This window comes from Pimephales promelas, chromosome 19, assembly GCF_988280905.1.
Source record: "Pimephales promelas chromosome 19, fPimPro1.hap1.1, whole genome shotgun sequence".
NCBI lineage: Eukaryota > Metazoa > Chordata > Actinopteri > Cypriniformes > Leuciscidae > Pimephales > Pimephales promelas.
This window is the reverse complement of record NC_142787.1, coordinates 213,425-240,730: the sequence shown is the minus strand read 5'-3', so window position 1 is coordinate 240,730 and position 27,306 is coordinate 213,425. Positions and strand designations below refer to the sequence as shown.

At 38.9% G+C, this 27,306-nt stretch overlaps 1 protein-coding gene across 1 annotated transcript; it reads right to left on the bottom strand.

Annotated features, from left to right (window-relative positions):
* Positions 1 to 4,257: 4,257 nt before the first annotated feature.
* On the bottom strand, positions 4,258 to 6,557 carry LOC120481362 (uncharacterized). The gene is made up of 2 exons (XM_039674986.2): positions 6,228 to 6,557; positions 4,258 to 5,947 (listed from the first exon to the last, which is right to left on the bottom strand). Exons 1-2 carry the CDS (start codon positions 6,555 to 6,557, stop codon positions 4,505 to 4,507), a joined length of 1,773 nt encoding a protein of 590 aa, XP_039530920.2. The 3' UTR covers positions 4,258 to 4,504.
* Between the last annotated feature and the right edge of the window lie 20,749 nt (positions 6,558 to 27,306).

Sequence of the window (27,306 nt, the reverse complement as noted above, 5' to 3'; positions counted from 1 at the left end):
CTATGAAATAAATGTTTTTCTCCAAAACACTCTGGCCATAATTGTTGGCACCCCTAGAATTTTTTATGAGAAAAATATCTCTGAAGTACATTCCCATTAATATTTATTTTTTTTAAGCACATCAGGGTGACTAGGAACATGAAATTGTCCAGCTATGACTTCTTGTTTCAAGGAGTTTAAATATGAGGAAGCACAAAGGTCAAATTCCCTGAATCATCCATAACAATGAATAAAACCAAAGAACATGGTTCTGATGTGCAGCAAAAGATTGTTGAGCTTCACAGAATAGAAAGTGGATGTAAGAAAATAGCTAAAGAATTGAAAATCCCCATTTTGACCATCAGGACAATAATTAAGAAGTCATAATCAACTAAAGATGTTATGATTCTGCCAGGAAGAGGACGTGTGTCTATTTTGCCTTAATGGACGGTGAGGATGAAAGATTGAGTGTCCAAAGACTCTTCAAGGATCACAGATGGAGAATTGCAGAGATTAGTTGAATCTTGGGGTCAAAAAACCTAAAAAAAAAAAAAATCAGACAACCCCTTCATCCCCACATGTTGTTTGAGAGGGTTTCAAGAAAAATGCTCCTCGCTCCTCCAAAAACAAACTCCAGAATATTCAGGTGTCAGACACGACTGGATCTTCAAACGGCACAGGCTTCTGTGGGCAGATGAAACTAAAAAAGGGGCTTTTTGGTAGCAAACCCAGCAGATGTGTTTGGTGCAAACAGGGATGAAGAGTACCCCATGCCTACGGTTAAATATACTGCTGGATCTTGTATGTTGTGGGCCTATTTATTTGCTGGAGGTCCTGGACATCTTGTTCAGATACATGGTATTATGGATTCTATCAAATACAAAAAGATAAAAAATAAAAACCCGACGCCTTCTGCTAGAAATCTTATAATGGGCCGTGGTTGGATCTTCCAGGACAACGATCCAAAACAAAAATCAACACAAAAATTAGTTACGGAGCACAAAATGAAGCTTCTGCCATCTGTTATCTTGGTAAAAGTTTACAGATCTGAGGTTGCAAAAAGTTTTTAATAACAGGGTGCTAACAATTATGGCCAGAGTGTTTTGGAGAAAAACATTTATTTCATAGCGTGATTTACCCCCACTTTCAATTCTTTTGCTTCAATGAAAGGTTAGAATTTTGCCAAATTTTTGAATGGAAGATCAAAAGCATAAACAATGCAGAATTATTTTTTACAGCCAGTTTTTATCATATTTACCAGGGGTCCCATTAATTCTGAGCACGACTGTATATATATATATATATATATATATATATATATATATATATATATATATATATATATATATATATATATATCCTATTATAGCCAGAATTGTATATTGGGGCAATATATATAATATATTACAAATTACATAAGCAGAGTCTTATTTCTTTCGTTTTGAATTTTTCTTTTTAAAACCAGACACATGTGAGGTGAGTAGGCTTACCTTTTATGCTGAGTTTCGTTCATTTATAGCTATAGCCTATTTACCTCTTATTTATTGAAAGCTTTCTGTTTGATGTCTGTGTGAAAGTTTTTAAGTAGGCCTATCTTTTAGTGCCGCTTTCAGAGCTCTCAAGTCCATTGTTTTTTTTCCTCAATGCGAATACAATAAAATAAAATAAATATTTTATTTACTGTGGAGACTGAGAGCTAACCCTTCTTCATCTGGTGGATACCGTAGGCTAGTATTACTGTGGTTTGCACAATGTAGCCTAATTCACAGGCTACCTTGATGTGATTTCATAGGCTAGTGCTTTTTATTGCGTACAGAAATGGACCATGGTGAATATATCAGCTTGTCAACCATATTTAAATATTTAAAACCAGTTGAATATATGCTGTCGTGTCGTCACCAGCGCAATGACTTAGGTAGGATAGGCCGCGTAGGATCGGGTAGGATGCATTTATGTATCCTCTCTTTCTCGACGAAATGAAGGGTGCATTTGGCCGTCGCTTTTGAATCAGGGTATCCTTTGTCGAACCGCGATGACGCAACCAGCCTTCGAATACGGCCTTCGGAGGATGCATAACTGAATTGGTACAGCCTTCATCGCGCTGCGGTGATGCAATCGGCCTTCAAATGTGCCCTTCGAAGGGTTGCAGCCTTTGAATTGGGACAGCCTTCGTCACGTGGCTGTGACGCAATCGGCCTTCAAATACGGCCTTCGGAGGATGCAGCCTTCACATTGGGACACAGCAAATGTTGTTGCAGCTGTCAGCTGGAGCTAATCGACGTTGAATAACAAGACGACACAAACTTTATCCCCACAGAATAAACACGGATGTCCAGGGCCCGTTCCACCCATAGACAGTAAAAGAAAGGTTCCACCCGAGCTGCCATAACGATACCTGTTCGGCACCACATGGTTCGCTCGTTTAGAGAACCTTTTCATGATATGCTAATTTTTTGAGATAGGAATTTTGGATTTTCATGAGCTGTAGGCTTATGGCAAAATCATCAATGTAAATGAAGTCTGTTAACCGTATTCCTTGTGTCCGATCCGTCTATAGTGTGACTGTAGGGTTTTAGTGTCAAGCACAAACTTCCACTGCTAACACACATTTATGTTCAAAGACAAACACCATGCCAAAGGGAATTCAGCATAATAGATGTCCTTTAACGCCAATAAAGGGACTGTTGTTGTTGAGTGCGTGCTGACCCTGCTGAAAAATCCAGCTAAAACCAGCCAAGGCTGGTTGGCTGGTTTTGGCTGGTCTCCCAGCCTGGTTAGTTGGTTTATCAGGCTGGTTTTAGAGGGGTTTTGAACACTTTTTCAGCTGGTCAGGCTGGTCTTAGCTGGTCAAGTTGGTAGCCAGGCTGGGAGACCAGCTTGACCAGCTAAGCCAGGCTGGGTGACCAACTAAAACCAGCTACTTCCAGCTTAAACCAGCTAAGACCAGCCAACCAGCCTAGGCTGGTTTTAGCTGGATTTTTCAGCAGGGGAGTGGATAATGCCCACACAAATGTTTAGTTTTTTAGCTAAAATGTCACAGATTGCAGATTCTCATTTCAATATATTTGAATAGGAAAAGTTTTTGAGTTGATGGCAAACATTGTTTTAGATTTTCAAAGTATATTCATGTAATTAACATAAGGAGTGAAAAATCTGAAATAAGATATTGTCACAATAGCATTTCTGGCTGTCTTACAATTTGTGTTAGTATTTATCTAAATATCTCCCATGGAACAGGGAGAGAAAGCATCCGTGCTACGAGTCTCTCTTGGTCATGAAGAAACTTCATCATTCAGCATTCTTATCAGTTTCAGATTTTAAGTTTATCACCTTTTGTTTAATTGCAGTCAAGTGGAGTTGTGCTTTGCCGTGTAAGTCCTCAATAACTGTGTAATTATTGGCTTAACTGAAGCTTGCTTAGAAGCTCTGTTGTGTCGCCATCATATATGCTCTGCCCAACTTGCCTTTCATATACAGATGCATCAACTTGACATGCTTTTTCATTTTCCAATTGTTTATACAGACTGAATGATTATTATTATTGTTCTTATCCTGTTTGCTCATTTTCATAAAAGTGCAGCTATTTTGTTGCAAAGGGTAACATGACATCATGACTTTTGCTCAAACATACACGCCACTTTGAAGTCAAGTGTTGTGTTATCTAGACGCATTTTGAGCTATCTGTGTGTATGCGTGTATGTACCATAGACTGTAAAAGGTGTGCACGCCGTTAAATGTCCGAGTGAAATGAAGCAAAATGTAGATCTACATCGGGGGAGCGATATTTTTTTCCTAGGATGGAAGGGGAAGGCAGTTTCTGCTTTTAAAAATGTAGGCTCTAGTTTACAACTCTCTGTTTACCAGAATATAATTTGGAAGATGTTTTTTCAATTTTGTGTTCATCTCTTGTTTCGTGGGCAAACACGGAGACGTTTAAAGTTCACAGCAAGAGATGTTCAGCAGACAGCTTGGCTACGGCATCAGCTGAGGAGTGTGATGGGATGAAGGTGTGTGGGGTGAGCAGACACAGGGTGTTTATATCTGTGAGCATGGACACAGTTGGACTTACTCTTCATGAAGATCGCATCACTGTTCTGTGTGTGTGTGTTTGAGAGAGTCTACACTCAAATCTCACAGATTAGTTGTTACTGAAAACAAAGTGTACTCCTGTGTGTAAGAATTTGCACATATACTGTATGATAGATTGAAGCATATTTTTATTGAGCTTTTTGTTTTTGCCTACAAATGAAATGAAAATGTATACAATTTTAAGCAGCTGTTCATTTCAGAAGCACAGATAAGAGTCTTTATTTTTTATGTTAGAAAGCTTGTAGGTTTGTAAGAGCTCCAAGTACAATCATAATCAACTTAGTTTAGTCATAATCATAGGGCACAATTTACTGTATTAATGTGACAAACAGAAATGTACGTAAATTAATGGATAATGTCCTGGTACTGAGATGCTAGGACTTTTCTGTTATTCTATGGATATATTTCTTACAGTATACTACACATTGTAAACCATCTAGGCACAATTTTTGCAACAGTAATCCCAGTTATTTCTGTTATCCGTGTAGCACCACAGGTAACTTTTGCCATATTTGGCACAGGCATGATCACTGCGGCAGAACTTCCCGTTTTTGGCTTTACTGCTCCACACCGGAGGACTGCAGTAATCCCAGCTGCCAGAGGCCTTGTAACACCAGTAGTAGTCGTAGCCGTATGTGCCGCAGGGGTGATCATCCTTGCACCTCTCTCTATTAGCTGTGACGAGTGAGTACCGCGGTGAGCACTTTATCTGCGTCTGGCCTGAGCTACACCTGTAGTCCTCGAGATGGTGCACGTACAGGCAGGGAGAGGAGCAGCAGGGTTTGGTTTGACCTCCTGAGGAGCACCAACAGCTGTCAGGAGACTCTGAGACGCTTGAGCACTTCGATCCATCCGCTGCAGTCTTCTGCTTCTCTGGGACCAGCAGGCACTCAACAGCGTCCGGCCACTCGGATACATCCCTCTTCCTGAGATCAAGTTGACCAAATACTACTGGTTTGGTGTTAGTTATAAGACAAGCACTTCCAGCAGAAACCTTCAGATCCTCAGCCATAGTATAGTAAGTCTTCATGCTGTCAAAGAGTAATTTTACAGTCATCTCTTTCACCTTGACTTTCTTTTCAGAGGATTGGCTCTCACTGCAAATGGCCCTTTTCACTGCACTAAACGTGGTCTGCACATCTGTGCTCATGTGGAGTCCCTGTCTCCCTGGAAGATTTGTTAACTTTTTAAACTCATTCTTAACCTTGTTTATTTCATCATCATCATCATCATCTTCAAAACAACCATCCACAAAAATGTTAACTGTCTGTGGAGTTCCTGAGAGCTCACTGTAGAGTCTGCTGAGCTGATCATTCAGGTCTGAGACTCTCATCAGGTTTATGTCAGGCTCTTCTGGCTGGTTTTCCCCCATATAACCGAAGGAGAAAGACTTACTGTCATCACTGTGGTGTTTATAACAGACAGCCGTCCAGACGTGAGAGGGCACCGACACCCTTTCATAGCTGTCAGAGAGTTCTTCAGAGCCAGAGAATTCTTCATAGCCAGAGAGTTCTTCAGGGTTTTCCTTCTGTGGTATCCGTAGATTCGCGTTAGGTACCGTACCTGTCACAATGTAGGCTGTTGCTAAACCCTCATCACTCTTACGCTGGTTTAGTAAAAAACTCTTCAAATTTCTCTCCCACTGTTCCCAGTGGACACGGTTGAAATCCGGGTCCATCGGTGCGGCGTTGGTCAGAGTGAATGTTGCCTTACGGCCATCACCGCAGTTGAAGCTGTTGGGGTTCAGGTGTCCACGATCATATCCGGAGAAACTGTAGTCACTGCTCACGGCTTGACTTCTTTTAATGACGTCTTCATCTAGCGCAAGGTTTCTCAAGTCTGTCTCACGGACCATATATCTAGTTGGGTAACCTGAAAGCTACAGAATAAATAATATGTTAGATGGTTAGTTTAATGTTGACCGCTTTTGAGAAAATTCCTAATTTTGTTTTCAAACTTCTATAGTAGAAAAAAGTTCTGTTCTTTCTGTGTGCTTTGTCTCTTTTATTGGACATTTATAATGTTTACTGTACAATTACTCTATTTGCAATGGCAAAACAGAATGAAGATCAATAATTAAATTACCAGAACTGCTTCTTGTGGGTTGCACAGTTTAAACTGCTAATAAAAGTATTTAGAGAACAGAAGCACATAGTCACCTGTGGCTCGACGTGCCAGTCGTCTTTCCTTCTGCTGTCATTACCGCATTCAGGATTAAACCTGTAGGCACTGTAGAGGGGGATCCTGTGGTGTGTTGAGTACAGCGTAGCGTACTTAAAATAGGGATTGTATTTATATATGACGTCTTTTTCCCTGTGTTGTTCTTCTCCATACATCTGACAGATTTTACTGGCAGTCGGATCCATTCCTTGTGGTTCTGTGTCTTTGTAGAAAAACACTCTACACTCATTAAAGTCCTGGACCACTTCTGCCTGAGCAGTGAATGCTCTCAGTAGCACAACACAGATGAGCAGATCCAGAGCAAACATGGTGTAATGCTGGTCTCATGCCGTACCGACGACAGAAGCTGCTTAAGTACACACACTCAGAGATGTGGTTATGGGTGTGACTGAAATGAACAAATGAGAAGAAATGAGGAACATGACGAGACCTTCACGTCATCATGTTTATGGGAATAATTTTAGAGCATGAACAGAAACACTGATTTACTGTAAAGCAGAGAACTTACAAATGCTGCTCAGTATTAGAAGTGCAGTGCTTGTGATTTCCACTTCAGTTTTATAATGTTGTTTCACTCTGCATCTGGAGCGAGGAGCTGGGGCTTCATGCACAAAGACTTGCTTACGCACACAAAAAAAAAAAACCTGGGGCCTCATTTATAACCGTTGCGTACGCACAAAACAGGCCCTGAAAGAGGCGTACGCCACTTCCGACGCATAAGTTGTGATTTATAAAAACAAACTTGACGGGAAAATTTGCGCACCTGCACGCAAACTCTGACCCATGCGTACAAACGTTTTGGAGAAGGAGCAGTTTGACGACACCGATGGTGAGTTCGAGTTAAATGTCTTTTTGGCCACTATTAGACAGAGAATCTAAAGAAAGTTATACATGATGTACAGAGAGATAATACAAATATAATTTCACAAACCTTGAAGCAAACATCCATCCCTTCTTAAATATCCGCGCCAGCACACGCGTTAGGCCGTTTAGTGAAACTGACGCTCAGCCTATCTAACGGCAGATGGAGTAAAACCGTAAATCTTCATCATGAGTCATCATAAATACAGTGCATGTTCACAATAACAATTTAAATACATAAATGAGTGATTTAAACTATGTTTTACTTCTGATATAAACATTTAGATTAAATATACCTTTCTCATTAATGGAGCTAAACACTTAAACTACATGACATCATTACTGAGAAGTTACCAAAAAAAATGTTTATTCAATAAATAGAAATAGAGCTATTTGTTGTGGATGCATTGCTTTTGAACACTTTTCCTCTGGCATTAGTTCAAGTGCAGATTTAGCACGTGTGTCAGGTTCCCTGTTTCTACCCTGAACAAATTTACCTTGTGTGCAAACCTCACAGTTTAGGTTAGATTTATCAATCTTACTCTTCCCCTTGATTTTCATTCCCTCTACATCTTGCAATTTGGAAAATTCGCCACAATTGCAGTGGCCGAGAATCTGATGCCAGGTTGGAATGTCATAACATCCGCTACAACTATCTTTGTCCTTGTTGAAAGTTGATTGAGGCTCCATTCGTCATTGCAGCTTTAACAGAGAAGATGTCCTGCGGGTACGATGGGATATACAACGTGCTCCTCAGCGTCGTCTTCACCTGTTGTCCCTCGTTGTCAATCAGACACACCTCCGCAGCTCCTCTTTTTAACGCCACTCCGCTCGCTCTGGTCCCGTCAGCCAACTCGATGTAGTGTTTCTCCGGCTGGAATTTGTCATTAAACTTTTTGAATTTTTCAATGTCTGTAATAATGTGCGATGTCGCACCAGTGTCAACCATTAGTCCCTTTCGTTGCACACTGTAGAATTGGCTGTCACTCGCTCTGAAGACAGATGTGTGTTCGTCATTGTCCTCTTTATCAGCGGCTTGTTTAACATTGTCTCTCTTTTTGCGTCTGCAATTTTCATCTTTGTGCGTCGAGCTTTTACAGTAACTGCACCACAGTCTTTTGTGATTTTGGTTCGGGCAAGCACAGGCTTTGTGCCCCTTTTGACCGCAGTTATAGCACGTAAAGTCCGAGTCTGCTGACGTTAGTCGTTCTCGTCCCCTCTGTTGCGGAGCTGAGGCACTCGCTCTCATCACATTATCATCACTCGCGCTGGTGTGAAACTTTTCTGTATTCTCAAAACTTCTCAGCTTGGTTTTGAACTCTTCAAACGTTATGTCTTCATCACTTTGGGTGATATGGATAGCGAACGGTTTAAACGAGTCTGGCAAACCTTTCAAAATCATCGCAATTAGCAGTCCATCACTGAGAGTCTCATCAGCACTTGTCAGAGCTGTGATTGCGGTTTCTGCTCGAATAATATAATCCGTGACGCTCTCATTTGCCATTTTCTGCAGCGACGTTAACTGTGTGTACAAGCTGATTATTCACGGTTTTCCTTTGCCAGCATAATAACCCCTCAAAATCTGTAGAGCTTTCCTACCGTCGTCCGCTGCATCTCTCATTACAAGAGACAAACTTTTGTCATCCAAGTATTAAATAAGCTCAGCATATGCTTCCTCGTTTTTATCGGCATCATCCTCTTCTTCACCACGTGCGGGAGGCTCTGATAAAATGGTGTCCTTTAGGCCTAGCAAACGCAGGTGGCCTAGAAATTTTGTCTCCCAAAGTTCGTAACTTTTTTCATCTCCATCGAAATACAATCTCCATCGGTTACCTGCTTCTCTTCTGGGCCCATAACCTGTTGGCGCAGCCATTTTCGTAAATTATAACCGGTTATCTTAGTAAATTATACGGAGGAAAAAACACATGGACATCACTCGGCTTTCTGTTAGACCGGAACAATCATCTTTTAGCCTGACTTCGTCATACTCATATTCAAGAGAGAAAATGAGTCTGAAACCGCTCTATTAGGCTTTGATTATGAGGCGTGTCGTAACCGAACCAGGAAAAAAACCCCTCTGCGCTCAATTGGATAGTCGGTAGACCTACAACCAATCAGAGCAACGCAGTAAGTCAAATCCTTTGCATAGCGCAGTTTTCAAATACAGAACGCAGCCTAACTTTATTTATTTCAGAAGTTAAATAACGAGTGTTGCTTCTTTTACTTACTCCTCCATGAGTGCCACCAAAGGAGAAACCACAACGACCACAGGCTTTTCATTACGTCCCATCTTCTTAACGACCGTCAGAGCCAGTTGGTAAGTTACACTTTTCCCGAATCATGTAGAAAGGACGGCAATATCTTTCCGATCGACAAATGCCTTGATTGCAGTTCTCTGTTTTTCTATTAAAATGAATGCGCTGTCGATTTATTTCACAACAGACGCGACAGCAGAATCTATACATCTCAATTCTCCAGCTGCAGTCGTCTCTGACAAGCGCTCTTTGATAACGTGATGATTACGTCCCTGCAGATCACCTGTCCATCATCGTATAAAGCCCGCCCTGGCAATTTGATTGGCCCGTTCATTTCTTACCTGATCATGATTACTCCTCAATGGATCGAGTCCAGACCGAACTTCCCCACCAAAAAATGTTGTGGGCGGAGTTCGGGCTGGCATCCAGGCTAATCATCTTTATTAACATATACCCATTTATGGATAACAGATCACATACACGTGACACACGTGAGCAGTATGAGGGCACACATTACAAACTTTAACAGACATGCTTACTGAAAGATTCCAAATGAAAGACTTGGGCAAATTGAGGAGTTGATTTTGACCAGAGCGACAACTGTGTGAGAATGTCACAATCAAAATATGTGACAAAAATATTGCAAAGGTTTAACATGCAGGATTGCAAACCTAGATCGACTCCTTGTGAACAAAAACTTGACTATAATAATGATGCCGAAAAGATGATTGGTGTGAAAAAATATAGAGTCATAGTGGGAAGCCTCATCTATTTGACCATCTGTACTACAGCTGATCTAAGTTTTGTTGTAAGCAAACTGTCACAATATTTCACAGAACCAACTGTTGAGCAATGGTCCACAGTTAAACAGGTACTAAAGTATCTTAAAGGTACAATTGACAAAGAACTGTGTTACAGAAAATGTAATGAGACACTGGGAATAAGAGCATACAGTGATGCAGACTGGGCAGCTAGTAATGACAGACGTAGTACAACTGGCTATTGTGTAAGTTTAACTAAAGGTGGTGCTTTGATTTCATGGAAAACAAAAAAAAACAGCCAACTGTCGCACTGTCCACCTGTGAGGCAGAGTATATAGCCCTAGCTACAACCATCCTGGAATGTCTCTATCTTAAAACAACTGTTGAAAGATCTTGATACATGTCAGTACTCTAACAATGTTTTCAGCGGGTAGTTTATTTTGGTTCCGAAAGTCACGGAGGGGGCCCTTGTTACCATGAGAGAACAGGGCGTTCGCATCCTCAACTATCTCGACTGGCTCATACTAGCACACTCTCGAGATCAGTTATGTGACTACAGGGACCTTGTGCTCAGGCACCTCAGCCAGTTGGGTCTTCAGGTCAAGTGGGAAAAGAGCAAGCTCGCCCCGTGCAGAGGATCTCTTTTCTCGGTATGGAGTTGGATTCGGCCTCACAGAGCAGCGCGCTCAGTCGGTGCTGAACTGCTTGAACACGTTCAAAGGCAGGACGGCGGTCCCACTAAAATTTTCTCAGAGGCTCCTGGGGCATATGGCAGCAGCAGTAACCCCGATCGGCACTGGCTTCACGGCCAAGTCCCGAGATGGGCGTGGCATCACGGCACTCACCGGGTGGCAATCACACCGGCCTGCCGTCAGACCTTCAGCCCGTGGCCAGATCCCTCGTTCCTTCGGGCAGGAGTCCCTTTGAAACGTACTGGTCCGCACGGACAACACTGCGACCGTTGCGTACATCAACCAACAAGGTGGTCTACGCTCCCGTCGCATGTCGAAACTCGTCTGCCATCTCCTCCTCTGGAGTCAGAAGCATCTGAGGCCGCTTCGAACCATGTATGTTCGTCTCTATTGGCCCACCTGGACTTGGTTCCCAGAACTCATGCTCCTTTTGACAGTCCCTCCCTGGCCCATTCCTCTGAGGAGGGATCTTTTGACTCAGAGACGGGGCACCCTATGGCACCCGCGTCCAGACCTCTGGAAACTCCATGTCAGGTCCCTGGACGGGACGTGGAGGTTCTAGGTGACTTACCCCCAGAGGTACTTAACACCATCACTTCAGCACGGGCGCCGTCCATGAGACGTGTGCATACGCCCTGAAGTGGAACCTGTTCGTCAAGTGGTGTTCTTCTCGCCTAGAGTCCCGAAGATGTCGATAGGGTCTGTGTTTTCCTTCTTGCAGCAAGTGTTGGAGCGAAGACGGTCTCCTTTCACCCTCAAAGTTCATGCTGCCGCTATTTCAGCTTATCACGACAACATAGATGGCAAAACAGTTGGAAAGCACGACCTGGTCGTCAGGTTTCTTAGGGGGGCGAGACGATTAAATCCTCCTCGACCCCCCTCCATACCCTATTGGGATCTTTCCCTGGTGCTCCGAGCACTTCAGGATGTTCCCTTTGAGCCTCTGCAATCAGTAGATTTAAAGCTTATCTCCATGAAGACTTTGCTGCTGGTTGCATTGGCCTCTGTCAAAAGGGTAGGAGACCTGCACGCATTTTCAGTCGACGAATCGTGCCGAGAGTTCGGGCCGGGTGACAACCATGTGGTATTAAGACCCCGGCCTGACTATGTGCCCAAGGTTCCTACCACTCTCTTCAAAGACCTGGTAGTGAACCTGCAAGCGCTGCCCTTGGAGGAGGCAGACCCAGCCCTGGCTTTGCTCTGTCCCGTTCGCGCTCTGCGTATGTACGTGGACAGAACTCAAAGCATTAGGACCTCAGACCAGCTCTTTGTCTGTTACAGAGGCCAGCAGAAGGGAAAGGCTGTCTCCAAGCAGAGGATGGCCCACTGGATAGTGGATGCCTTGGCTTACCAAGCTCAAGGCGTGCCCTGCCTGTTCAGGTTGCATGCACACTCGATGAGAAGTGTCGCATCCTTCTGGCGCCTCTCTAACAGATATCTGTAGAGCTGCGGGCTGGGTGACACCCAACACGTTTGCTAGATACTATAGCCTACATGTAGAGCCGGTCTCCTCCTGTGTTCTCACCCTAAACGGGTAGAAGCACTGAGAGGCCCGGCTCTGTCGGCTTGCTGCACCCTACTGTGCAACCCTACTGCTCCAGAGTGAAAAACCTGTCGAGTCCTCCAAAACCCCTCAGCCCGGACATGGCGGAGCGTCCGGTGCCAGGTCCTTGTCCTCTGTATCCTTGACAACCGGATCTGGGCTGGCTTCCACATGTGTGACCCTAAGTGGATCCCATATGTGTATATTCCACGGCTGCTTCTAAGACGGAAGCCTGTGTATTTCCCTTGGGCCAAGTCACCCATTATGGCATATGCAGTACAACCTTCGGGTTAGTCCATATGTATTTCCACATAACTCTTTGAAGGCTCCGCAGCGTTCCCCTCCCTCAGAAAAGGGCACACTTTCCCAGTGTTATCCAAGGTCTCACTGTATGGGTTATCAAGGAATGACAGTGTCAGACACTCCCTGTGTAACCCTCCTCCTATCGTCCTTCCAGGCAAGAAGGTGCAGAGGCTTGCATTGGGCGCTGGATGGGGTGCAGCGACTGTGGCGCTTTGGCAGGGATTCCTATTGGTCAGTCATGACCTACGTTGTAGTGACTGACCGATAGGGAACGTCTCGGTTACATACGGTAACCCTCGTTCCCTGAGCGAGGGAACGGAGACGTAGGTCCCGTCGCCACATCTGCTGCCACCCGCCGGGGGGCCAGCTTCTCAGGCTTGGCTCCTCAGCAAAAACCTGAAGTGCAATCACAACAGCTTATATACCCACGCTGGCGAGGCCGTGAATCTGATGCAAATGATTGCACGCCAATGTGCATTGGCTTTTTTTAGTTTCACTCGAAGTAAATTAGCTCTCTAGCGAGATTCCTATTGGTCAGTCATGACCTACGTCTCCAGAGAGAATGAAGGGCGGCAAGTGTCACTTTGAGTGATTTATTGCCCCCCATAAAAATAAGCCCCGCCCCTTTTTTACCCCTCCCGCTCACTTCCGGTCTGACCGCGTGACCGTGGGAAATTCCCACGGTCTCCCCTCCTCTTACCACCCACCAACACCCCTCACCACCACCTCCACTTCTGGACTGGTCATGTGATCGTGGGGAAATTTTCCCACGATACGGAACCCCATCCGACCCAGTACCGAACTGGACACCTGTTGTACACCTGTTACACCTGTCTTGTTCAATGTAATAATGTTCAAAATGATGGAAAAACAATACATTTTCAAACTTTAATGATGACAGAAAACAGATATAGGTTATGTTTTTTAGTTTTTATTAAACAATGGTCCTTTTACACACATTGTTTAAAACCATTTAGTCAATTTATATCATTAAAACGCAGTACAGGTCTTTCCCTTTACACATTATTTAGTAAATTACTCCATTTTTAAATAAAACATCTGTTTTAAAAAAGTTTTCATTCACAAAAATAACATTTTGGATCAAAAGTTGTACTTTTACACAATTACACACCGTTTAAAAGTATTAAATAATATTGATTATAATAATAATTATCGATATTCAAACACTAAAATGTTAAATTGTTTAGACGTAAAATAAATAATTAATAAACGTTATCAAAATGTGTATTAAAACAGTGTGTATTTACATTACATCAAACAATTATTAAAGGATATCAAAACTTAAAAACATAAAAACTGACTTACCTTCTGTTTTGTTGGTGAAAGAAGAACAAAATTATCCCGTTTAAAGATTAATCAGCTCCAAAGATTTATCCGACAGCAGCGGTTATCCAAAAGGTATATCCAACAGCAAGGATTATCCCAAAGGTATATATCCAAAACTTTAGAGATATTCCAAAAGTCCTCCGATTCAAACTTGTGTAAATGTAATTCCGGGGAGCCCAACGAAACACGTCCGAACACTCCTGAAGCAACCCAAGAATGACATCTCGAACCTCTGTACTGTGACCAGACTCAAGCTCCGCCTCTTTGATCCCTCCCACAACACGTGATGAAGATGGGCGTGGAAATAGAAAGTTCCCACGCCTCTTCACGCAGGATTAGAGGAGGAGCGTCCTTGTAGCTCCTCCCAATTCTACAACCATTAATACCAAAAAATGTACAAAATGGTGGAAAAACAATACATTTTCAATCTTTAAGGACGACATAAAACAAATAGGTTTAGTGATTTTTATTAAAAGAAAAATCTTTTACACAGACTTGAAGTTGTACAAACAATATTTAAAACTATAACAAATATTACAAGTTTCAAATACAATAACGTTGTAATATCTTTTAGTATTCTATTAAAAAAAGTTTTCTAAAATACATTTGTTATATTAGTAATATCTTTTAGTGTGTCATTAAAAATACACGGCTTCATATATATTTTATGTTAAAAACCTTTAAAACAGTTAAAAATGCATTAAAAAGTCAAAGATCGGACATTTTACAGAAAAAAGTCAAACAAGTGGGTTTTTCATTAAAGAAAACTGTTTTTCTAAACCATTTTTAAAAAGACTTACGTTTTACAAAACAATATTTAAAACTATAACAAATATTACAAGTTTCAAATACAATAACATTGTAATATCTTTTAGTGTTCTATTAAACAAAGTTTTCTAAAATACATTTGTTATATTAGTAATATCTTTTAGTGTTTCATTAAAATTCACTGCTTCGTATATATTTTATGTTAAAAACCTTTAAAACAGTTTAAAAATGCATTAAAAAGTCAAAGATCGGCCATTTTACAGAAAAAGTCAAACAAGCGGGTTTTTTCATTAAAGAAAACTGTTTTCCTAAACCATTATTTTTTAAAAGACTTACGTTTTACAAAACAGTGTTTAAAACTATAACAAATATTACAAGTTTCAAATACAATAACGTTGTAATATCTTTTAGTGTTCTATTAAAAAAGTTTTCTAAAATACATTTGTTATATTAGTAATATCTTTTACTGTTTCATTAAAAATACACGGCTTCATATATATTTTATGTTAAAAAACCTTTAAAACAGTTTAAAGATCGGACATTTTACAGAAAAAAGTCAAACAAATGGGTTTTTCATTAAAGAAAACTGTTTTTCTAAACCATTTTTTAAAAGACGTACGTTTTACAAAACAGTGTTTAAAACTATAACAAATATTACAAGTTTCAAATACAATAAGGTTGTAATATCTTTTAGTGTTCTATTAAAAAAGTTTTCTAAAATACATTTGTTATAATATCTTTCAGTGTTTCATTAAAAATACACTGTTTCATGTAAATGTTAAAACCTTTAAACAGTTTTTAAAAATGCATTCATATGTGAAAAAAGTCAAAGACCGGTCATTTTACAGAAAAAGTCAAACAAGACAGTTTTTCATTACAGACTTACGTTTACAAAAATTAGAGATATTCCAAAAGGCCTCATGAGGAGCCCCACGAAACACGTCCATTCATCTCGACCGGGAGAAGCCATAGTGACTGTTTGCATGTGTGCATGGAGCCACACGCAGACTCCTCCCACGACACTCCCACATCACGTGACCCCAGTGCATGCGGTATCCATACGTACAACACGTCCACCCCCAACGTCATACGGCGGACTGTTTTAAAAAACGTCCGTTCAGGACAGAGTATGAACTTAAATGAGAGAATTAATGCCTTGCAATGAGGCGCGCTAACCACGCCTCCTCACACGCCCCCGTAGAAGACGCACGCACGACGCATTGGTCCGCGCTCTATTCACGCCCCTGAACGTGCGACAGATTGGTCCACACACACACACACACACACACACACACACACGCGTAAACTCCTCCCATACCTCGGCAGCGGCCGTTCAAACCAGAGCCGTTCAAACTAACCACAAACGCGACGTGCCCTCACTTGGATTTTACGTTACCCAAAGACTCTCGAGAGATGTATTGATGAAGCTGATGGATTTAACTTTTTAGCTCCGAAAAATGACGAGGATCGTGATTAGTGTGTTTTCTCCACGAACCGGAACATATGGATTATATTTTTCATTTGATTGATCATTGTGGATATAAGATTTAACTGTTAAGTTACATGGAATACGACGGAGCACCCACGATTTGGTTTTCACAGAGCTTCTCTTTTCTTAAAGGAGACTTGGATTAACGAGTGGATTAACAAACGGGAAATATATTTTTCATTTGACTGATCGCAGTGGATATAAGATTTAACGTTACATGGAATATACGGCGGAGCACCCACGATTTACACACCAACCTATTTATTTAGTCACTCTAGTGATTTCAATGTTCTATCTACACTCTTGTAAAGCCATTGGATTAACTTTAAAACATAATCTTTATACAGAAATCACTAAGAAAAGCATTGTTTATAAGAAATACACGAAAGTTTGCAAACAGTCATCTTGCTCAGATAGCAGATGGCGCCGTTCACATCCTGTTTTCTCAGATTGTACGTGTTTTAGGTGAAGACTTACAACAACAATACAAATTGTTTAAGTTGACATAAACAAAACACCCCTCTGATCATCCCATAAGTTATAGTAAACATTTACAATGTGTATTTCTGTTTGAGAATCTTCTATGATGCTGAATCACACAAAGTATTAACACAAAAAGTAAGTGTTTTCATTACCACAGAATCACTCCTGACTATTGCACTGTGAGATGTACCCATTTAAAGCTTGAGTTAAAACTAAACGCATCTTCATACCTGTTGTGCAAACATAATCTCTGATTTTTATCCATATCCTTTACAAGGACAGATAAAATGCTTAAACCCATTTTAAACGAATTTCGGCACGGATATACGCATAATTCTAATCATCCCCGCAGGTCTCCTATTTATAATGGGGGATATCCCCACAATCGTAATGCACACAGATTACAAAATCAAATCATTAATTTAATAACTATCTGCCATACGCGATTTCACCACAGCATGAGTGTTCACCAACTCTTCTCTTAAATGGCGTTGTGTAAGGCAAGCATAAAGCACCGTGGCGATAATACACTCTCGCGTTCAGGAATAGGGACATGACGGAATATTCACTTGCACAATCGGGCCAGCATTGCATTGAATGAAGTTTACCATTTGTTGTACGTATTTTTAGTATTACCAGTTTAACATTCAAGCGATTTTAAACTAACCAGCGCTCGCGCGCTCTCTGGGATGCGCACATTCAAAATCGCCCCATAAACAGATGGCCAGTAACAAAAGTTATTTTTCACGGATTATATTGCTTTAACACACGAAACTATGTCAATTTCGGTCTTCGTGAGTATAATAATCTAAACATAGTCGGTTTTGTCTTTAATAACCATAAAATGCATGACAGTAGCCTATATAATGAACAGAGTATACCTGCACTGACTCTTAAAGTGACAGCAACCATATGTGTCGTTCATTAATTTTGTGATTTTATACCTTAAGGTTGCCTTTTTTATTATACCCGGTTGAGGACTAGCGATGAAAATTAGCACTTTTAAGCTAACTTACACTTATGTTACTTACACTTGTGGTACATTTACACTTATGTTGATTAATGTAACACTACCCCTTTCAAATAAAGAGAAAATGAAAAAAGTACGTTTCAGATATGCAATGTTCGAGCAAAGCTCACGTTGGTGTAAGCTAATCTCACCCACAAACGTTAAACTCTGTGTAGGGATGACCCCAGGCATAGATTTACTAAAATAAACTTTATGGAAGTAATTTTCTAGCTACGAGTATATGCTTTGACACGTAACTATACAATTATATATTCATATTGATCCATGTAGCTTTAAAGTTTCTGTTTGTTTGTTTGTTTTTAACTAATACATTTTATTTTTAACTAACACTTCAACATCCTACACCAATTAAAGAAACATGAGCTAAGAATCTTCTCTAACCCCCAAATAAACAGATAATGGAATATTTGCAATCTACAATATTTATAAATATGTTAAACATGGTTAACATGACAGTAAAAGTTATAGCGAACCATGCCAAATAAATCATTATTCCATTCTAATTAATAATTTCTTGTGCAGTTTTTTAAATTTTAAATATTAAAATGGTGGAAATTTTAGCTGTAAACCATGTGCAAATCCCATAGGTGTAGGGAAAATAAAATAGAGAGATAAGTTTACGATATATTTATAAAATTAATTAAAGTAAATTAATTAAAGCCTTACAAATCTGATATATAGAGCTATAGGCTAAACTATTCATTTTACTTAACACGATCTTACAGAAAAGATGTTTTTATGTAAATGTAACAGTTCTGTAAATGACTGAACGTTGTTCTTTTAACGTTTTAACATTTCACAAATGTTTAAAACACTAAGGAAAATTAAAAGAGTGATAAATGAATTGATTCACTTAAAAGAAAAACAGACTCGGATAGTTTTGACTCACCCTCTATGAGAACATAAACCCTTGAAACACTAGTATCAGAACACATCATCATCACCCCTTGCTATCATTCTTTTAATTTTGTGATTTTATACCTTAAGGTTGCCTTTTTTATTATACTCGGTTGAGGGACTGGCGATGAAAATTAGCACTTTTAAGCTAACTTACACTTATACTTACACTTGTGGTACATTTACACTTATGTTGATTAATGTAACACTACCCCTTTCAAATAAAGAGAAAATGAAAAAGTACGTTTCAGATATGCAATGTTCGAGCAAAGCTCACGTTGGTGTAAGCTAATCTCACCCACAAACGTTAAACTCTGTGTAGGGATGACCCCAGGCATAGATTTACTAAAATAAACTTTATGGAAGTAATTTTCTAGCTACGAGTATATGCTTTGACACGTAACTATACAATTATATATTCATATTGATCCATGTAGCTTTAAAGTTTCTGTTTGTTTTTAACTAATACATTTTATTTTTTAACTAACACTTCAACATCCTACACAAATTAAAGAAACATGAGCTAAGAATCTTCTCTAACCCCCAAATAAAACAGATAATGGAATATAATCTACAATATTTATAAATATGTTAAACATGGTTAACATGACAGTAAAAGTTATAGCGAACCATGCCAAATAAATCATTATTCCATTCTAATTAATAATTTCTTGTGCAGTTTTTTAAATTTTAAATGTTAAAATGGTGGAGATTTTAGCTGTAAACCATGTGCAAATCCCATAGGTGTAAGGAAAATAAAATAGAGAGATAAGTTTACGATATGTTTATAAAATTAATTAAAGTAAAATTAATTAAGTAAATGTAACAGTTCTGTAAATGACTGAACGTTCTTTTAACGTTTTAACATTTCACAAATGTTTAAAACACTAAGGAAAATTAAAAGAGTGATAAATGAATTGATTCACTTACAAGAAAAACAGACTCGGATAGTTTTGACTCACCCTCTATGAGAACATAAAACCCTGAAACACTAGTATCAGAACACATCATCATCACCCCTTGCTATCATTCCTGAAGACGACGTATTTAATTCACCGAGAGATACAAATCAATCGTTACATTATTTAACAATTGTTTGTATCGATATAATTGAGATTGTTTATCTGTTTTACAAATGTAAATTTATCTATAGGCCTATCATAATTATGTGTTTTAAGATGATTATTGTTTTCTGATGTTAAATAAAAGAAACAAAAGAATGACGATCATTTAATTATTATTATTTAATACATCCTAATGGACTGGATTAGGATTGCATGTTGTATAGGTTTTATGATCTCAGACATGACTGCAACATTTTTAAAAAACAATTTATTTAAACAATATATTGATATACAGTACATTGAAGCGAGCGTTAAACAATAGGTAAAAGTAAAACGATAGTAATGACACTAAAGTTGTCTAACCAGCAAATAATTATTTTGCAGCTTGCGTTGTTTTGCTCTAGGATGTAACTGACGAGAGTATAAATCATTATGCGTAGCCTACGTCACAGAATTTCTCATTTTTGAAAACAGTGAAGCACATAGATCCGTTACAAACGTACACATACAGAGAACTCCACCCCCAGAACTTTTCTGAGGATTACACAGATCGGCTCGCTGGCATTAAGATACACGATCGTAACATCACTCCATGAATTTGTTAGGTCTCTTACAATCATTTAATTTTTGAGATTTGTTACACGTCTGGTATCTCCCGAGTCGTTATTCGGATCACACACAGCATCGATGATCTTATGCATCAAGACAGCCATCTGACCTCTAAAATAATCTTCAAACATAGAGTCTATGGTAGCTCTTAAACAGCACTCTTTGCTCATGGCACAGTTGAACACCGTAGGTTTGTGCGTAGCATCTTCAGAACTCAACAGGAGTCATGCTCCATCATGCTTTTAGTTAAAAGTTTTTGTTAGAAGTTTTTCAGAACAAAACTTCGTGGATGTTGTAAACTTTTCCCCCTATCCTATGCTGAAAGATTCTGATCGTTCCTGGAATGTCATGTGATTGAGTCCTTGCAGCATGATCCTCCAGGTCTTGTGCGTTAACACTCTGAAGTTTGGAGGTATGGGTCAGATCCTCCATAGTGATGTCAGTCGAAGAAACACAATGCGTGTCATGTTCAGCTGGAATGTCATGTGATTGAGTCCTTGCTGCACGTTCCTCCAAGTCTTGTGCATTAACACTCTGAAGTTTTGGGTAATGGGTCAGATCCTCCATAGTGATGTCAGTCGAAGAAACACAATGAGTGTCATGTTCAGATATACAAGAATGTTGAAGTGTTCTTTGGCTGTCCATGTAACAATCAGACAATGTTCCTTCAACCTTTGATCGCTGAGATGTTGTAGTAGGCGCCTACGCCGGAACTCGTACTGTCCTGTTAGGTCAGCTCTGTCAGGAGGTCAGCAGCTCTGTGTCTCTGTGTGAGATCTTGAGGTCTGGTATATAAGACCGTTGGAGGGGCGTGTATAGGTGGGTGTAACCGTCATGACGTCATAAACAGTGGGTGTAACTGATGTTTAGTGACTTAGTGATCAATTACAAGATTTGATTAAACATTACAAGATAAAAAACATATGTGGGTGGGTTGTAACGAGTATTAAGAAAGTAGATATATTTAATTTTGTGCATAAGTTAACTTTAACCAAATATCATGCTGTAAAACAAGATATAAATATCGCATAAAACACACCATTACCGAATTCTGTGTTGTTTTATAACTTCTTCAAACAAATATTCTTCAAACAATGTGACAAAAGTAATTTTACGATAAATCATCGTACAAGTCTGCGCTGTGTTTTATCCAGGGCACCAGACTAACTTGTTCACCTCCGTCCTGCAACTGCCCTTAAAAACAATTTGAACTGTCCTAAAGTGAATGTCAACCGTCCCAAAATAAAAATGTACTTTGTTATTATCATCCATAGCTGATAGTTAACTAAAACAACTCAGATGGCTAAAATATAATGGGTTTAGTTAAGCTGTAATGCATTAATTTATAATTTCTCTAAAATTTCCAAACGTACTTTCAGAGAAAAAATCTACTAAGCAGTTAATATGAATGATTTTAAAGTTTGAACACGCAATACAGATACAGATTTAACTACTGTGACTTAAAAAACACCTTAATTTTTGTCAAACAAAATTCATACTTATCTTGTCTGACTGTTTACGCTCATTGCATTTTACAATTGTAATGTTGTTAAGAATTTACACAACACGAAGCTTGGTTTAAATTGTTCAATTAAATTGAAAAAAGTTGTGCAAATAAATACAATAGAATAAAGATACAAATAAAGACAAATAAAGAGAAACGTTTTGAATAGGTCTATTCCAGAAACTGAATAAAGTAATCAGATGGAAATTAACAGTGGATAGTATATTAGTCCTGAATAAATTAAACACGTAGGCTATTACTGATTCCTTTAACTTAAAGGTCTCTTTTGTTGTTTTGACGACAAAATTAATGAACGACACATATGGTTGCTGTCACTTTAAGAGTCAGTGCAGGTATACTCTGTTCATTATATAGGCTACTGTCATGCATTTTATGGTTATTAAAGACAAAACCGACTATGTTTAGATTATTATACTCACGAAGACCGAAATTGACATAGTTTCGTGTGTTAAAGCAATATAATCCGTGAAAAATAACTTTTGTTACTGGCCATCTGTTTATGGGGCGATTTTGAATGTGCGCATCCCAGAGAGCGCGCGAGCGCTGGTTAGTTTAAAATCGCTTGAATGTTAAACTGGTAATACTAAAAATACGTACAACAAATGGTAAACTTCATTCAATGCAATGCTGGCCCGATTGTGCAAGTGAATATTCCGTCATGTCCCTATTCCTGAACGCGAGAGTGTATTATCGCCACGGTGCTTTATGCTTGCCTTACACAACGCCATTTAAGAGAAGAGTTGGTGAACACTCATGCTGTGGTGAAATCGCGTATGGCAGATAGTTATTAAATTAATGATTTGATTTTGTAATCTGTGTGCATTACGATTGTGGGGATATCCCCCATTATAAATAGGAGACCTGCGGGGATGATTAGAATTATGCGTATATCCGTGCCGAAATTCGTTTAAAATGGGTTTAAGCATTTTATCTGTCCTTGTAAAGGATATGGATAAAAATCAGAGATTATGTTTGCACAACAGGTATGAAGATGCGTTTAGTTTTAACTCAAGCTTTAAATGGGTACATCTCACAGTGCAATAGTCAGGAGTGATTCTGTGGTAATGAAAACACTTACTTTTTGTGTTAATACTTTGTGTGATTCAGCATCATAGAAGATTCTCAAACAGAAATACACATTGTAAATGTTTACTATAACTTATGGGATGATCAGAGGGGTGTTTTGTTTATGTCAACTTAAACAATTTGTATTGTTGTTGTAAGTCTTCACCTAAAACACGTACAATCTGAGAAAACAGGATGTGAACGGCGCCATCTGCTATCTGAGCAAGATGACTGTTTGCAAACTTTCGTGTATTTCTTATAAACAATGCTTTTCTTAGTGATTTCTGTATAAAGATTATGTTTTAAAGTTAATCCAATGGCTTTACAAGAGTGTAGATAGAACATTGAAATCACTAGAGTGACTAAATAAATAGGTTGGTGTGTAAATCGTGGGTGCTCCGCCGTATATTCCATGTAACGTTAAATCTTATATCCACTGCGATCAGTCAAATGAAAAATATATTTCCCGTTTGTTAATCCACTCGTTAATCCAAGTCTCCTTTAAGAAAAGAGAAGCTCTGTGAAAACCAAATCGTGGGTGCTCCGTCGTATTCCATGTAACTTAACAGTTAAATCTTATATCCACAATGATCAATCAAATGAAAAATATAATCCATATGTTCCGGTTCGTGGAGAAAACACACTAATCACGATCCTCGTCATTTTTCGGAGCTAAAAAGTTAAATCCATCAGCTTCATCAATACATCTCTCGAGAGTCTTTGGGTAACGTAAAATCCAAGTGAGGGCACGTCGCGTTTGTGGTTAGTTTGAACGGCTCTGGTTTGAACGGCCGCTGCCGAGGTATGGGAGGAGTTTACGCGTGTGTGTGTGTGTGTGTGTGTGTGTGTGTGTGGACCAATCTGTCGCACGTTCAGGGGCGTGAATAGAGCGCGGACCAATGCGTCGTGCGTGCGTCTTCTACGGGGGCGTGTGAGGAGGCGTGGTTAGCGCGCCTCATTGCAAGGCATTAATTCTCTCATTTAAGTTCATACTCTGTCCTGAACGGACGTTTTTTAAAACAGTCCGCCGTATGACGTTGGGGGTGGACGTGTTGTACGTATGGATACCGCATGCACTGGGGTCACGTGATGTGGGAGTGTCGTGGGAGGAGTCTGCGTGTGGCTCCATGCACACATGCAAACAGTCACTATGGCTTCTCCCGGTCGAGATGAATGGACGTGTTTCGTGGGGCTCCTCATGAGGCCTTTTGGAATATCTCTAATTTTTGTAAACGTAAGTCTGTAATGAAAAACTGTCTTGTTTGACTTTTTCTGTAAAATGACCGGTCTTTGACTTTTTTCACATATGAATGCATTTTTAAAAACTGTTTAAAGGTTTTAACATTTACATGAAACAGTGTATTTTTAATGAAACACTGAAAGATATTATAACAAATGTATTTTAGAAAACTTTTTTAATAGAACACTAAAAGATATTACAACCTTATTGTATTTGAAACTTGTAATATTTGTTATAGTTTTAAACACTGTTTTGTAAAACGTACGTCTTTTAAAAAATGGTTTAGAAAAACAGTTTTCTTTAATGAAAAACCCATTTGTTTGACTTTTTTCTGTAAAATGTCCGATCTTTAAACTGTTTTAAAGGTTTTTTAACATAAAATATATATGAAGCCGTGTATTTTTAATGAAACAGTAAAAGATATTACTAATATAACAAATGTATTTTAGAAAACTTTTTTAATAGAACACTAAAAGATATTACAACGTTATTGTATTTGAAACTTGTAATATTTGTTATAGTTTTAAACACTGTTTTGTAAAACGTAAGTCTTTTAAAAAATAATGGTTTAGGAAAACAGTTTTCTTTAATGAAAAAACCCGCTTGTTTGACTTTTTCTGTAAAATGGCCGATCTTTGACTTTTTAATGCATTTTTAAACTGTTTTAAAGGTTTTTAACATAAAATATATACGAAGCAGTGAATTTTAATGAAACACTAAAAGATATTACTAATATAACAAATGTATTTTAGAAAACTTTGTTTAATAGAACACTAAAAGATATTACAATGTTATTGTATTTGAAACTTGTAATATTTGTTATAGTTTTAAATATTGTTTTGTAAAACGTAAGTCTTTTTAAAAATGGTTTAGAAAAACAGTTTTCTTTAATGAAAAACCCACTTGTTTGACTTTTTTCTGTAAAATGTCCGATCTTTGACTTTTTAATGCATTTTTAACTGTTTTAAAGGTTTTTAACATAAAATATATATGAAGCCGTGTATTTTTAATGACACACTAAAAGATATTACTAATATAACAAATGTATTTTAGAAAACTTTTTTTAATAGAATACTAAAAGATATTACAACGTTATTGTATTTGAAACTTGTAATATTTGTTATAGTTTTAAATATTGTTTGTACAACTTCAAGTCTGTGTAAAAGATTTTTCTTTTAATAAAAATCACTAAACCTATTTGTTTTATGTCGTCCTTAAAGATTGAAAATGTATTGTTTTTCCACCATTTTGTACATTTTTTGGTATTAATGGTTGTAGAATTGGGAGGAGCTACAAGGACGCTCCTCCTCTAATCCTGCGTGAAGAGGCGTGGGAACTTTCTATTTCCACGCCCATCTTCATCACGTGTTGTGGGAGGGATCAAAGAGGCGGAGCTTGAGTCTGGTCACAGTACAGAGGTTCGAGATGTCATTCTTGGGTTGCTTCAGGAGTGTTCGGACGTGTTTCGTTGGGCTCCCCGGAATTACATTTACACAAGTTTGAATCGGAGGACTTTTGGAATATCTCTAAAGTTTTGGATATATACCTTTGGGATAATCCTTGCTGTTGGATATACCTTTTGGATAACCGCTGCTGTCGGATAAATCTTTGGAGCTGATTAATCTTTAAACGGGATAATTTTGTTCTTCTTTCACCAACAAAACAGAAGGTAAGTCAGTTTTTATGTTTTTAAGTTTTGATATCCTTTAATAATTGTTTGATGTAATGTAAATACACACTGTTTTAATACACATTTTGATAACGTTTATTAATTATTTATTTTACGTCTAAACAATTTAACATTTTAGTGTTTGAATATCGATAATTATTATTATAATCAATATTATTTAATACTTTTAAACGGTGTGTAATTGTGTAAAAGTACAACTTTTGATCCAAAATGTTATTTTTGTGAATGAAAACTTTTTTAAAACAGATGTTTTATTTAAAAATGGAGTAATTTACTAAATAATGTGTAAAGGGAAAGACCTGTACTGCGTTTTAATGATATAAATTGACTAAATGGTTTTAAACAATGTGTGTAAAAGGACCATTGTTTAATAAAAACTAAAAAACATAACCTATATCTGTTTTCTGTCATCATTAAAGTTTGAAAATGTATTGTTTTTCCATCATTTTGAACATTATTACATTGAACAAGACAGGTGTAACAGGTGTACAACAGGTGTCCAGTTCGGTACTGGGTCGGATGGGGTTCCGTATCGTGGGAAAATTTCCCCACGATCACATGACCAGTCCAGAAGTGGAGGTGGTGGTGAGGGGTGTTGGTGGGTGGTAAGAGGAGGGGAGACCGTGGGAATTTCCCACGGTCACGCGGTCAGACCGGAAGTGAGCGGGAGGGGTAAAAAAGGGGCGGGGCTTATTTTTATGGGGGGCAATAAATCACTCAAAGTGACACTTGCCGCCCTTCATTCTCTCTCTGTCTCCGTTCCCTCCCTCAGGGAACGAGGGTTACCATATGTAACCTAGACATTGTGGGGTGTCTGCTTTTTGTAGAACACACACTACCCATTTATATACTGTGCTCAGAAATGCGGAGGGTGAGGGTGAGAGGGAGGGGTCGCGTGACACACACATCCTATATAACCCTTGACACACATCCTCACACAAAACTATAACATATAATCCTGGATCAAAACAACTGACAAAATTACATATCATTTCCTGGTGAACAGGTCTAAACAAAATGTCAACTTGATATATCATACGCCGGATCAAAACCAACTGTCTAAATGACCGATTATTTCCAGGTCAACAGGGCAAAACCAACTGTCAACTTGATATATCATGTCCGGTCAACAGGTCAAAGGTTAATCCCTAGATCAAAGGGACCCCCCAGAAGGGCAAAGGTTATCTCTGCCCACCTGTCAATCTTGTCATCTTGACATAAGGTGTATGGTAATACTACTCAAATTAATAGCTGTCTGACCGTCCCTCCTGATTCAAGAACTGGTTCCTGCAAAGAGCTCTGGGTTTGTTGATGTAGGATCATTATCAAGGAACAGAGGTGAATTAGAAATGTGAAACTAAACAGCGTCTTTGTGAGGTTTATGAATATGTTGTGTACACTCACAAGAGCTGCTCAGAGGATGGTGGAAATGTAA